This window comes from Pipra filicauda, unplaced genomic scaffold (genome assembly GCF_003945595.2).
Source record: "Pipra filicauda isolate LSUMZ 115617 unplaced genomic scaffold, ASM394559v2 scaffold154_size2910363_pilon, whole genome shotgun sequence".
Lineage (NCBI taxonomy): Eukaryota > Metazoa > Chordata > Aves > Passeriformes > Pipridae > Pipra > Pipra filicauda.
In genome coordinates, this window is record NW_024104040.1 from 2,068,957 (window position 1) to 2,084,322 (window position 15,366).

General features: G+C 35.0%; 1 protein-coding gene across 1 annotated transcript in view; it reads right to left on the reverse strand.

Moving 5' to 3' along the window:
- Nucleotides 1–15,366, reverse strand: part of RYR2 (ryanodine receptor 2) — a 390,151-nt gene that overhangs the window by 157,039 nt on the left and 217,746 nt on the right. The window contains exons 18-23 of the mRNA XM_039379059.1: nucleotides 12,979–13,255; nucleotides 9,902–10,094; nucleotides 8,003–8,219; nucleotides 7,680–7,784; nucleotides 4,777–4,880; nucleotides 504–587 (exon numbers count right to left, since the gene is read on the reverse strand). Coding sequence (XP_039234993.1) covers nucleotides 504–587; nucleotides 4,777–4,880; nucleotides 7,680–7,784; nucleotides 8,003–8,219; nucleotides 9,902–10,094; nucleotides 12,979–13,255 — 980 coding nt within the window. The remainder of the gene's footprint in view (nucleotides 1–503; nucleotides 588–4,776; nucleotides 4,881–7,679; nucleotides 7,785–8,002; nucleotides 8,220–9,901; nucleotides 10,095–12,978; nucleotides 13,256–15,366) is intronic.

The following is a 15,366-nucleotide window of genomic DNA, read 5'->3' on the forward strand; positions in this document are numbered from 1 at the left end:
ATGAGAGCTGCTTTTAGATCTGTGGTAGTTGAGACCTCTATACCATACCAGCCTGAGCCCAGTCCTACCAATGCTGTTGCCAGCTGATTGCTTGGGAAAAAGAGTCAGGTAGTTGTATGAGTTCTCTCCACTTCAAGTCATGGTCATTCAAGGACTTTCAATGGGTTACGTTCAAATATTTTCAGCACAGTTAAATATATTGACAAATTTGCTGTAAAAATTCTTTATAAAGTCTCTGTGGTACACTCCGTATATAAAATAAATATGTAACAATGAATGTCAGACATTTCAATGAATCACAAAAAAACTAAAATTTGTCTACACATCAGGTCACAAATATCTAAAAGAAAAGCTGTGGATGAAGGTGTGTGGAAATTTCAGAAAATTCATACACAAAAATGTATGCCCAAGATAAAACTAGCATTATAAATATCAAATCGTTAAATGTGTGTTCGCTTAAGTCACACTGCCTAACAAAAAGATGCATTTGAATTTCAACTTACTTCTTTGGAAGTTTCATTTTTTTCACTTTTTCTTCAGCATGTTCATCAGCAATTCCAACATGGCAGCCTAATGCCAGCAGGGTTCTAGGACACAGAAATCACAGAAAAATTAGTGCCAATGTTTATATATTTTAGAGTTTCTGCTGTGAATATAAATGACACTATACCACAAAGGAGACCAATAGAAATTACTACAATACAACATGGAAAGATCAATGCCAGCCTTTTTGTATATGTAATAAGCTTTCTGATAGTGTTAAGTAAGCACCACAAGACGTTCCTAAAAAATTTGAATAAAAATATGAGTAGGCTACTTTAAAATGGAACTGTCATACAGTCCACTTCATCTATATGAGGCATCAGTTCAAAGATTCCCTGCCCTTGAAATATTATTTCTGCTTTATATACTTATTCATACTGCTTACATACTCATTCATACCACTTCATATCCAAATCTTTTTATGTTATGTTATTTACATCACAGCTGATGAAAAGAGAAAAGGCAGAAAATGTCATTTGTTATTCTTAGAATGTGCTTTCTTTACCAAGAGAGGCTATTATTCAGAGATTTTAGTTGGATCTGGATTTTTTTAGGATACACTACTGAAGAGAAGACTGACAGCAGAATGCATGATAAGCATTAGCCCCAAACTGACATCTTACTCAAGCTAGACACAGCGTGTCATGTACCACAAGGCTTACGCCATAGAGCCACTGAGCCAAGCAGCCCACCCTGGCCTGACTCTGCCAGATGCAGTTCATTTCAGAAAACTAACACTCTCTACATAACTTTTGAACAGGGTTGACAGTATTAATTGGGTTTCTGATTACTTCAGACTTCTTCCTTTCCTTACAGTCACACTCTCCAGCAGTATAAATTTTAAGTCTCATTTGTCTTCAGAATTTGATCTGTATATCATCAGTTATTTGATCCTGCATTATATTCAATACTGGGTTATAAAGTCTTAGTTTCTTTAGCCAGTTGTGTTACTAAAATGTTGACACTGAAATGAAAAGAAATCCTAGACAAAAGTCAGAGACCACTTTCGAGTCAGATGAGAATTTTCTCAAAATCTGAAGGTTGAAACTGATTACACAAAAGAAATCGCAAATTTCAACACCTTGGACTTCATTCCCAATTTCCTCAAAGTGGAAGAGAGGTGGAAAACAAGGCTTGTATTTGTTCTCATCACAAGCTAAAACAGTATTTTCTAGTCTTGCTTTAACCATATTTACTGCTCTTGAACTGATTGGAGAGAAAAAAAGATCATAAATACCACTCTAACATTATTTCTCTTGGCAGATGAATTGCGTGTTTCAAGGAGATTCTTACAGCATATTTTTAGTGCTAGCTACATGAAATAAATCCTAGTGTTATGAATTGTGAACCTGATTTCAAATTAGACAGTAAAATCAGAAATGAGGAAATCAGTATGCAGTGGCTACCTCTGGCAAAACACACCATCTGCACACCATGCAGCTAAATTTCAGCTGGTATAAATAGTATATGATTTGTATGCAGCTATCACCAGCATAAATAAGAGAAACATATCTAACAGTGGAATGCAGTATAGAGGAGCTAACCTCTGGTAAGCCTAATTTTCTTGTAATGTAAGCCACAAATTTGGACACTACATTATCTCTACCCAAATAAAACAAATGCATATCAGAGGGGCACAGGAGGATAAAAGGACATACCACACTGACAGATCCTGAAAGACCACTAAAGCACTTCAAACCTAAACAAGAAAACTAGAAGTGTCTGAATGCTGCTCTCATCATCACACTGATACATGTAATTTTCACATAAAACTGAGTAAATAGACATGAGAAAGTCAGTCACAAAATAATGAGCCATAAAAACAAAAAAATGTACAAGACCAAACTACAAAATATATAGAAGAATGTGCAGAAACAGTATGAGCAAGCATATTTTAAATCCCATGACATTTTCAGAGGCAACTCTTTCCTGAATCTTGACATTTCCTACAGTGTATCATTTTTATAGTTCATAAAATATTCAATCATATTGAAAAATAAACACAGATCCAAATATATTGAAAAGAACTGTCATATCGGATAATATGACTCAGAACTTCCTTGGTTTCTGACTCTCTCATCTAGTAAAGCTGGCAGCAAAGCTGGCAGCAAAGTTGACAACAAACCAACAAAGAAAACACAATTACAGTCAGAGTAATTCTCAATGTCTTGCAAGTATTTCAAGTATGCAGTAGGCAGTTTTGATGCAAATTGTGAAGAAAATTATTAGGGGCAGTTTTAAAAGAATATTTTCTTTCCCTCTTCCCCTCTTTGCACTCACTGAGGTTTACAGCTAGTAGATTAGAAGCATCCAGTAACAAAACAGTCAAGACAGCTTACAATTCGAGATATCACAGTTTAGATCACCTAGAACTGATTAGTGCGCTAATTTTTCCACCTCTCCAAATCTGCAGAAATAACCTGGGCAAGAAACTTCTATTCTAGTCAGGGAACAACAAATGTCTACATGATAAATATAACATGATATTACAAAATTAGAAATGTGTATTTCAGAAAACAAGGACTAACAGAAGAATGTAATGAAGACTGAGCTCAGTAAGCATACACATTTTGAAAGCCGTAGAAAAACTGAATGTTTTCTGTTTTGGATATTATCCATTTAATGAAAAGGCTCTTTCTAGAGTAAGTGATAAAATTACTAAAATAAAGGTTATCCATAGTTTATATGTTTATAAAATGATTTTTTTTTACCAGGGTTAGATTAGAAAAGCCCTGGGTCCTGAACCAGTACTCATGTAAGGACTCATTTGTTTAATACGTAGTGAAACATTAGAAGTGTGCATTTAATTACAAGAGCAAGATTTTTCCGATGCCTGAGTCATATTATATAGATTATTCTAGGAAAAGATCCAACTATAAGGAAAGTTAATGACATTATCTTTTGTAGTTTCATAAAATAGAAAGGAAGAATGTATTCTGAATTCTTAGCACACTGCTGTGCTGACAGGAGTCTCAAAAACATTCCTTGAAATTCTAATATCTAGCTGAAGACAAATATGAACTTATTTTCTTGCTTCCAGTTCAATTTATCTACAAATGCTTTATCTCCAAATAATGCCAAAATATCCCTCCAGAAACTGTTTAACACTTAGGGTCATAAATATGTTTTTCACCAAGTAATTTATTTACTGGGGAAATGGTGGATCAGGTAATAGTGCAGAGAAGCTGACCTGAGAAGAAATCTGCAAGTGTAGGAGGTGTTTTCTACCTAACTTTCTACTATGAGGACATAAAGTCCCTATATTATGAGTGTAAACACTATATTGTACCATCACTTTACATGGTAAATACTTAATTAATATAGGACAAATATTCACAGAAAATTAATATCACCTGCAGACACTCATTTTTGTAAACTCTATGAGCAGGAAAAAACAACTACCTTTTAATAAGAGAAAAAAGAATAGATTTCAAAAATTAGTGATTTGAGAACCACATACACCACAGAGCATTTATCAGCTTGAGAAATATTTTAACAGGTTGGCTACATGCAATGCTACATAAGGAAGAAATTACTTAACACTTACAGATTTTTCAATGTATTCACAGCAAAGTAAGAACTTGCACCTGCTTGACTGACAAAGCTGAGGTGAAGAATTGTATCTTTGTGAGACAGATAACTATATTACTTGAACAAACCCTTTAACATCCCCCTGAAGTTTTCTAGCATTCCAACTGGAGAGCTTCTACGACATTCACATATCTAACTGCTCATGCGTAAAAGGAGGGAATGCCTACTACTGTCTGTTCTGCGCCAGTATGCAGAGATGACACAGAATTATCAGCTAAGTGTCCTGAAGCAAAGTTCGTCATCAGTCAAATCCAAAAAAATATCTACTGAGTGTCAAAGTGTCCTTTATCAATAAAGAAAATTAAAAGAAATTAAACTAAATTGAATTAAACCAAATAAGAAGCAGATTTTTTTCAAAGCTTGAATCTGTTTCTTTCCTCAAAACTACATGAAAACTGTCCGAGTTTCTGCCATTTCATAACCAGCATTACCACAATAATTCTAAAATTTCATAGATAGTAAAAAGACTATCAAAGCCATTTTCAGTGCCAAATACATTACTCATTAAAGTATCTCACTCCCTCATTTTCATATTATTGCCCTCAACTACATGTCAAATTTTAATTACGTGTCAATTTATAATTCTGGAAACTGCATCTTAGAAAATTTTAACTATAAACTTCAAAAATCTTAGCAACTTACTTCAGTGTTTCAAGTGACATTTGCAAGTTATAATTTCTTTCCTGCTCAGGCAATTTGGAGAACTCCACTAGGCATGGGTGTTGTCTTTTGTTGTCATCTCTAATCTGAAAAAAAAAGTAAAGAAATAAGCTTAATGTGTCTTGAAAACCAGAAGAAATGTAAAAACAGTCCAATCCACAAAGTACTTAAAGCTGATCCTGTCAGAATTACTCAAACTGAACAACACCTCAAAACAGAAAGTATTCTGTATTCTCAGAGCGCGATCATTCTGTTCAAGCAAGGCAAAATTTGCATTTGCAAATAAACTTCAGATTTGCAGATCTCAAATAAGTGCTAATTTGTACATGTTATTATATGGATGTTCAGAGCAAATATGCAAAGTTCAAGAACAGTGCAATCTATGCTCTGAACATACAGCCATAAAATAACATCTCATCTTCAGCCTCATATTTGAAAAATTTTACATCCAGTTTATATAAATATGTTGATACAAATAGTACTTAAATCCTTAATGAAAATAATGATAAAAAAGATAAATATTCCCTATCTCTTAATTCAGAAAATGTTTCTTTCTAAGTCATGTCCAGTATCATACAAGCAGAATGTGACTGTTCAGCAGTCACATATGAGTGGAATATGAATTTCCTTTTACTGTAGTGATAGCAGAGCCATACAGACTATAATTTACAAAATCCCACATTTTACAAACTTAAACATTTGATCAAAAACATTTTTAACCTTCACTATTTCTACACAGTTTTAGTCTATTACTGCCCAGAATCAGGAAAGGCAACCTAGGAGGCTGGGATAACTAAACACTATTGCTGTCAACTTAGCATCTTGTGCTAGAATTCAGTCCACAAAATCTGCAGATGCTTGATAAAAAACCATTAGTTTGAAAATATTAGCTAAAAGATCCCAATGAAAGCGTTAACATTTGCTCAGTTGATGTGACTTTTTAAACCATATATTATAACACTTTTGTGTCTATGTTTGATGGACCATAAGCTCACCATTTATAATAATCTTTAAAGCCGCAAAGTGGAAGTTATTGAAAAATAGTGTTATTGACTTTGGATCAATCAGATAATTCTGCTGGAAAATTGAATGTTAACAGTTGAAGTAGAAGCCTAACTGTCATACTTTTTCCAAATTGTTCTTAACCCCCTTACTCAATGTGGTTTATTCAATCTCATGGAAAAAAATCACATTTCTCCATAACATTTCTGAGTAACATATTTTTTGCATTTTGATCTAAGCACATAATAATTCTCAAATTGAATAACAGTCATTTGTTTATATTTTAGATTGAAAAATATTTACAATCTCTAGGGGATATTTATATTCATTTGATGGGATTAATGTTCTTTGGACAGACAATACAGCCAATTCAACTGTCAAGCTACTTGATAAAAATCATTAGAAGCTAAAATGAGAAACATCTTTTAGTGGGCACTGAAAATGTTTATTTCCAGAGTTCTTTCTAAGATCTACAGTACTCAGCATTAACAAAAATTGAGTATAGTCTCTGAGCTGTGTATGGCTAATTTTCCTCAGAACTCCAATGTTAATTCATTCCCCTAGTGACACTCCTTTTGCTCTACAGCAACAATGTATAATAATTCTATTATACAGTAAACATAATTTGCAGGTTGCCTTTACATCACTTTTTTTTTTCTGGACACAATGTAAAAATTTACTGCCTTGCAAATACTTTATATTAGTTGCAGAACTCATCACACCTATCAATTCTTAATTTTTGTCAATTATTTTAAATATACAGAGATGTTTAACAGAAATAAAGATATGCAGATGCATCTGATGATTTCAATAGGTAGCACACATATTCAAACTTATAAGGAAGTCAGTTAATGAAGTCCTAAATTTTGCTAAATTAGCTTGTTATTTTACTTGGTTACACGAGTAGAATGTGGTAGTAATATCATATGCAATATGAGGTATCACTATGGTGATACTACATATAGATCTGATAAAACATATATGTAGAAGGGAATATCAAATGTAAACTATAAAATGTAAAATCTACAGCAGATTTTTTTAATAATATGGAGGGCCATTTAAATTTATAGATTGTCTGTCTTTCAGCCATTAAACTTTTTGACTGGGTGAAAAAACACCACTAACTACTATATATAGTGCATCTTGCTCTGAATTAAAAAGACCAAATCTTACTAAGATCAGATGACTCGTGTGCATCTAAACCAGCTAATATGTGTTCCATGCCTCCCCTCAATACTCAGTAACTGCAGTGCATCCATTCAGATAAATAGAATTGACCACAGTGGCTTAAATTGATGAAATCATCTGTGAGAAACCAATATGATTAAGGAGTCAATCTCCAGAAGATGATCAGCATATACTTTGCCACATTCCCAAAGTGAGCACATCCTATCACAGAACACTACCTCTAGAGAGAGAAAGTAGAGAAGAGATAATAGTTATTTGGAGCACCTAATACAGACATGAGACTGAAGAAGTGGAGAGAAGGTAGGAGAAAAGTAGATTTAATTAAATTTCCTATAGGCAATATTTATTTTTCATGAAAAATAAATTTGGGATTTCTGAAAGAGTTATATCATGTGAAGAGAACGAAGAATAACTGCTTTCACTGGCTTACTCCATCAGGCAACTGAATTATTGTTGCAAGAACAAACAGAAGGTGAAAAACCCACCATGTGCTTTCTGTGTTGACATACTGGTTGAAAATTGCAGCACCAAACAGATTTAGCACCAAAATTCTGGTTCAAAAACACACAAACACTGTTTGTTTCCACCTGCTTCTGGTGTGAAGGTATCTAAAATCTTACTAATCTTGGAAGGATGATAAAACATGCAGTCCCATTAGCAGATTTAAACAGAAAATTAATTTTGAAGGTACATACTGGTCCATACTGCCAGCCAAGTTCAATCTTATTCATAACCCAAAGTTCATGAATGTTCTCTGCTAATTTTTCTCTAATCCTTTCCAAGTGGGGAGGCAAAACAATCTAAAGAGAGAAGAGAGAAAGAGGCTATGACAAATAAGTTACTTGATATATCACCCAAACTTTTATAACAGAACAAACTTTGTACAAACCAGATCTCTCAACAAATCCCAATAAAAAAACAAGTTTGAGACAAGCTGCAAATTCAATTAAATGTGAAGTAATACAGTCCTACAATATGTGTGTTTAAAAAGGAAAATGAAATCTTTCGGTTTCCATACCTGGCTAGTATCTACAGGAACTGGAGTGAAAGCTGCCTGTGACAGAGAGACAGTGGGACCCAGCAGGTCTCTTGTATAGTTACGATCTTGTTTGTATTCTCGACTATGCTCCACTTTCAGCTTCTCTTTTGGTAGGACAGCTTCAAAGCAAGGGGCATATCCAGGTGGAGGAAGGAACTTGAACTCTCCATGGCGACCTCCGAGCAAGAAACGTACCCTGTAAATATCAGAGCTACTTTAGATTACTGAGAAACCCTGGTGTCAAGTCTAATCAGTTTGTAAGCCTAACAACTATTAAATGCCATTAAAAAAAAAAAAAAAAAAGAAAAAAATTCAATGTTGCAGCTTCTTTGCATTATTTACAGTTCCACTTTCTCTAACTGGTGCTGGTGTTTATGATGCAGGAGGTTATAAAAACACAGGGAAAGTAAACGATTGCTCCTTCTTGTTAATTTTACTTCCATAAAAGTATTCTAAATTGTGAGACCAAAACAAGGCACTGAGAGGGAGAATAATCTGTTTACTTAGCACACCTATGAGGTAAGCAGTAGTCTTTTGAGTCTCAGAAGGCCGGGATTATAAGGCAGAGTAATCAACCAAGCGCCTCTGAACTTCCTCCATTAGCAACTCTCAATTTTCTCTCATTTGAGAAATGAGCCTAAAAACCCCATTGTTCTTACTTTTCTCTCACAAAATCCTAAATCCTTAGGACACAATACAAAAACTCCTGTATTTCCTTCCCTAAAACTTATATTTGTCATACTCATAGGGGAAAGTACTCTTTTATTCATTGCAAAATGGTGAATTTTTTTTATGGTCTTTTGTTACTGAAAAATTCATTCAGTGAGGTAATAATGGTGCAGCAATGACATAATACCAAAATGACATAGCAATGACATAATACTGAAAAATCGTCCTAGAACATTGCCATCCAGAAGGAATCAAAAAACACCCAAAAACCTAGTTTTAACAGAGAATAATTTTGCCTCTTTTCTGTTTACTATCTTACAAGATCTTTGTTAATGCTATACCAAAACACACTCAAAAACTGTATGCAGCACACAAATAATGTCTGTCAAATATTTCTCTCATGACAGAAATAAAGCATGCAGGTTTATAGCTTTGCATTTTGCAGCATGCACATCTATAGTTTCACCACATTCTACCTCCTGTACTATCCAAGTGTATTTTCCATCTGGAACAAAAGGCAGGTTGTGCCTACTATGTGATAGCTCTTAGCTTCTGAGGGATTCTTTGAATGAACCCTCTCAGAGCATTGTTCTGCCTCCAGCTTTCAGCTTTCACCTTTGCCAGTCCTGCTAAAGTTGTTCCCCCCTGCTGGAACACCACACAATCCTTTTTAATATCATAGTCTCAAAGTGTTTAATACATGGAAGCAGAATTCTGGCATCTCAAGTGTGACTTGAAATTTTATAGAAAACCAGTACATATTGACTGAATCTATATTAACTTATCTTGCTGAAAAGGAAGTGTATGACCACCATTTCTTAAGGTAAGTGCAGATAGTGCCTCTTTAAATAATGGTTACTATCTCATAAGAAGTGAGTTCGAAAAAATATATTCTTAATATAAAAGGCTGATGAAGGATGCTGTCCTGGAGTGAACGTGTAGCAATGTGTCAGCAAAGAAATTATTAAGAAGCTTAATACACTGGTGTACTGAAAAACAACAGATGCATTATCTCTTCAGGACTTCTTTGTAGCTCTCACTACCCCAAGAAGTGAAACTTTGCCAGAAAAGCAGATGTCAGAAAAGGAAATCAGAGCAGGCAGCCAGGGAAATATTCAGCATATTCTCATATATAGAAAAAAAATAAGCAAATTGGGGGGGGGGGGGGGGGGGGGGGAACACAAAAAAACAACTACACAGGATGCTAACTTTATTCCTGCAGAGAAGCTGACAACTGGGAAGAAGAGGCCATCTATGTTGAAGTTTTCAAACATTCCTTGAACTGGCTGACCATTTATTCGGAAAGAAATGCTGGGGGCACTTAGATCCAAACAGCAGCTAATAACATCATCAGTTCTTAACAGATGTTGGTTGGGAGAATTTACTGTTCGTGCTACACAACCTATGGAAATAAAGGAGACACATTTTGTGAAACTTATGAAAATTGCACAGATTTTCACAGCAGCCTAATAAAAGAGAAAGAAAACACAGCTATAGAGTACAAACACATTCATACACAAATATCTAACCTATGACATCCAAGACCTGATTTTAAGCTTGCAATATAGTGAATAGAAGACTACAATCATAACAACACAGCTATTTTAATCATAAATAATTCAATTACATTATATTTAATGTAAGTGAAAATAATTACTGATACCCACATAAACAGTCAAAAAACCCCAAAAAACTATATTCTATTCCTTACATTATAGAAGAGCAAACTAAAAACAACCATTAATATTTAATATGAAACCTAGTATACTTTACTAAAGAATGCTCCATTATTCATGGTAAAGACAACTACCTTACTTTGAGTTATTTAGGAAAAGTTAGGTTCTCCCAGTTATTAACAACCACGTCATGGTACTCCTGCTAACTTTCGTAAGATACTACTCAGTTTCATAATCAAACCACAAACCAATATTTTTATGCCATATGCAAAGAGGTGTATATATTCAGTAATATATGTATTTTTAATAAGTGTTATATGAATTCTAAAGGATTATTCTACTTTGCATCAAACTACATTTACACAAGCACACCTGCTTTCCAAGAGAAATAAGTTATAGCCTTCAGAAATAGAATGATAGTTTCTGAAATTTACTGCCATATACAATAAAAGAATTTATGGAAAAGCACATAAGTTGTATGAAAACATCTCTACACATATTTCCAAAAATAACTTATGCACTGTTTGCAAGAGATAAAACCATGATGCGTACTAAGAACAGAGCAGTAACTCTTTACCTATGGTGACCAGTTTTTGTAAACATGAAGTACTTAACTTGTACTACATTTCCAAGATGAAGATGGCATATGTTTTTAACAGAAGTAAAAATAATAAAAATCTCAATAATTCTACAAATTAATTTTCATACACATACCACTACCACCACCCCTGACGAAAAATAAGTTCCAATATTCTACATATGGAAAATGACTTTGCAATACTGTCAGAGGAAAACATCATAGCTGAGGGTTAGTTTGCAATTAATCACATAAGTGTTTCATGCTAAGGTTATTCTTAAAATGCCATTGCAGAGTTATCAGGATGCAGCCTGGGATCTTGGAAGCAAAAGGCCATGATTTTCAAAATTCAACCACTTAAAGTCCTTCCAAATTTGAGAGGTATGTGTTACATAATAGTGCCAATGAAGAACAAAGACAAATATTTTCAAATCTACCAGCCACATCCACGTTCACAACAGATACAAAAATTGCACATAAAAATGTTGTCTGGCTTCTTTGTCTAGGCTGGATTATTGATTGAGAGCCACAAACAATTGTTCATTTATTGTTTTGTACCATTTCTGAATAAAAAGTTTTATGTAGGTTGAAAAATAGTTTTGATTTTCAGTAATCTTTTGTTTCCTACCTAAAAGTGACCTTATCTATGAGAGCTAGTTTGGTTAGCTCATTATTTTCTGGTTCTTCTGTAATAATACTTTATCTGTCAAACTCAGTTATGACACAGTTTTAATGATACCATTAATTATACATCATTGTTCCAAAGTAATTCTCACTATACATGAGAGGCAAAGTGGCAGCTACTTTCCTAAGATGCTACTCCAGCCAAAATGCTATTATTTATTAATACAATCCATTGCTATTTTGATTGGAAAGTTCTTTTGAAATGTAAGACTGTATTCTTTTCCAAGTATCAAGCCACAGTCCCTCAAAACTTCAGAGATCTTGGATGATACAGCTGACTTACTAACTTTTCTCTCTTGTCTGCTAAGGCACTTTAGAAAACCTGTTCATACCTTCATAGTGGCAAGAATTGCCAATCCTATGAGCCTTACTCAGTTTCCAGTCTGTTTTACAGGTCACTACTGCCCAATAATCTCCCAAAGTCATAGGAAAATTTTTTTCCCAGCAAGGTGAAACCACAGTAAAATCTCCTTCCAAGAAGTTCAGGACTGTCCAACTCTAGAACTATCCATTCTAAATGACATCTGGAAATATTTTCACAAAAGTTAAATCACATGAAAAAGATTAAGAGAACAAGTTATGATTCTTATTATTCTGATTTTGCTGAGCTAACACAATTTGAAGAGAGAATAAGGTATCTGTAGAATCAACAGTAAATACAGATACTCAGTTCAGCTTTCTCTAACACTAGAATTTGTGTGAAGAAATTACTTTTAACAAACAGATCCAAACTAAGCCAAGAACATTTTAAAGATGAATACTTGTCCAAACACATCGTATGCAAACTACGAATATGATTCTGCAAGTCTGGAAATAATCAGTCAGTCTTTATGTATGTAAATAAAACATTACTATAGAAAAAAAAATTGTTTCAAAATGTATGGTAAATAACATACTTAAAAATCTTCACACCTAAAGTATCTCTGAACTCCTAAAGACTCACATTAAAAATTTGGTTTGAAAAAAAAAAAAAAGGAGAGTCCTGCGAATTAAATTTCTCAAAATGTTCTTAAACTACTACATAGGAACTAAAAATCCAGATGACTGTCAGACTTCATTTTTTTGCAGCTTGGAAGTTTTAAATAAAATATTTATAGTTGGTATGAAAAAAAACAAACAAGTCCCAGGCTGAAACATAAATTATTAGTCTATTTGCATTACTTTGTATAAAACAAGTTTTTTCAATACACAATGTCAATTTAAATAATATTTTGATATAGGGTACTGTTTCTGTATGTTTCTAGTACCAGTTGAAACAGCTGATTCACTTTGTTGCTGTTGAAAACAAATTCACTGGGAATGCAAACAAGACTGTAGTCTTTAAACAAGAATAAACAACAACAAAATACCTGACCACAGATGGAGACCATCAAAGCCATAGGAATATAAATCATCACCAACACCATTTCCTCCCCATTCTGCTCCTCCCCCTGGATAGGGTGAGTAGCCTTCTGTTGAAGCCCAACCCACTCGTAGATGAGTTGATTCTGCAGTCACAAAGGGCTCTAGATGGTCCACCATAAGTTCATAGTACCATTTTCTGTATTGGGCAGAGCCTTCACTAATCCCCAAGAAGATGTTGGGTCGCATGCTTAAACAGAAAGAATAAAAAATGGTTATTAAAAACTTATCTCAAGGACATGATGAACTGCTGCATACTTTTTATTAAACTCAAATTTCAAGCTTGTTTTGTGTGATTAAACAACAGATTCTATTTCACAGAATCACATACATTTGTAAAAGACCTCAAGCATCACCTGGTCCAACCTTTCTTGGTAAAAGCATGGTCAAGACAAGATGACCCAGCACCCTGTCTAACTGAATCTTATAAGTGTCCAATGTTGAGGAATCCACCACTTCCCCAGAGACATTATTCCAATGGGTGATTGTTCTCATTGAGAAAAATTTTACTCTTGTGTCCAATCAGAATCTCCCCAGGAGATACTTGTACCCATTACCCTTTCCACATGACTCCTTGCAAAAAGGGAGTTTCCATCTTCTTTGTAGCCGCCCTATAAGTACTGGAACGCAGTGATAAGGTTTCTCCTAAACCTTCATTTCTCAAGGCTGAACCTCCCATGGCAAGCTTCCCAGTCCTTTGGCCATCTTCACGGACCTTCTCTGAACCCTCTCCAGCCTGTCCAGATTTTTCTTGCATAGCAGGGACCAAAACTGAAAACAGGATTTCAGGTATGGCCTGACAAGCACTGAATAGAGTGGGACAAAAATTTGTTTCTCTCTGCTAGTGATGCACTTGAGGATGCAGCCCAGCACCCTCTTGGCTTTCTCTACCACAGCAGCACTGCTGTTCACTTGTTCTGAGCTTGCTGTCCACTGAAACCCTCTTTCCACAGAGCTGCTTCTTAGCCAGGCAGATACCAGCCTGTGCTGCACTCTTAGATTATGTTTTCCCAGGTGCAAGACATTACCACTTGTCCTGATCTTCATAAGGTTCTTGTCAGCCCACTCTTCTAATCTATCCAGGTCCTCCTGCAGGGTGGCTCTCCCTTTCCAAGTGTCCACTTCCCCTTCAGTCTGGTATCACTGGCCAACTTCATCAGGGTACACTTGATCCTTTCATCCAGATCACTTATGAAGATATTAAACAGCATTGGGCCAAATATCAATTCCTGGGGAACCTCCCTTGTGACAGTTCCCAGTTTGAAAAGGAGCCATTTACCACCACCCTCTGGGTGCAGCCGGGCCATCAGTGCCCACACATTGCACACACCCCTTGTATCAAGCCTGACATACCAGTTTCTCTAAGAGAAGACTGTGGGAAACTGTATTGAAAGCCTTAGAGAAATCCAGGTAGACAGTGTCCACCATTCATTCCACATTAATCAAGCAGGTTACTTTATTGTAAAGGTGATTAGGTTTGCCAAACACAAATAGGCTACAGTCATCAAAGAATGTCCCACTGCCAAAAAAGTCAACATCCGCACAACAGCACTAACCATGAAGCCAAAAGCTGATCTGCATTATATGTCTATATCTGCACCCTTTCCTCTAACTGGTAAAATGGAAGAAGGGGTAGATTGAGCACCAAGACTTTGCACTGGCACCCTCAGGGCTTTGCAGTCTTCCTGACTCTATCCAGCTTCTGGTTCGCAGTGCCATTTGTGCCCACATGAAGAGAGTAACAATTGATAGTAATTCTGTGCTCTTGACAAGTGGTGGCACTCTTTTGGCAAAATCTCTCCCAGAAGGCAGAAGGTAGTATTTATTTATTTATTTATTTATTCATTCATTTATTCTGGTGAAAAATACATTTAAAGTAAAAAAATATTTGCTTCAGTAACTGAAACAGTAACCTCACTCAGAGACCAATCACAATGGTTTATGTGTTTGAATATTTAATAGATGTTAAACCCTGCAAACAAAAATGCCACCTATTAACCAGTTACCAATATAAATGTAGTAAGTACACACTGCAGGCTTAATTTGACATAGCAAACTGCAATCTGTGACACAGATTATCCATTCAAGAGAATAACATTTAAAAAGATACAAAAGTAAAGTATTTCAAAATTCTCTTGTACCTCCCCCTTCTTTATTCCAAGTCCTGTATAACTCAGTAAATTTTAGTGATTGTAGAAATCCTTAATGTCAATGTGATGCTTCTACTGCTACTGATTTTACAGTACTTCCCAAGAATACTTAAAAGGTAAAACTATTACTGTGCCTTCTCAATATCTAGTTAAACAGCAATATGCAGAGTCATATACCTAAAGGTC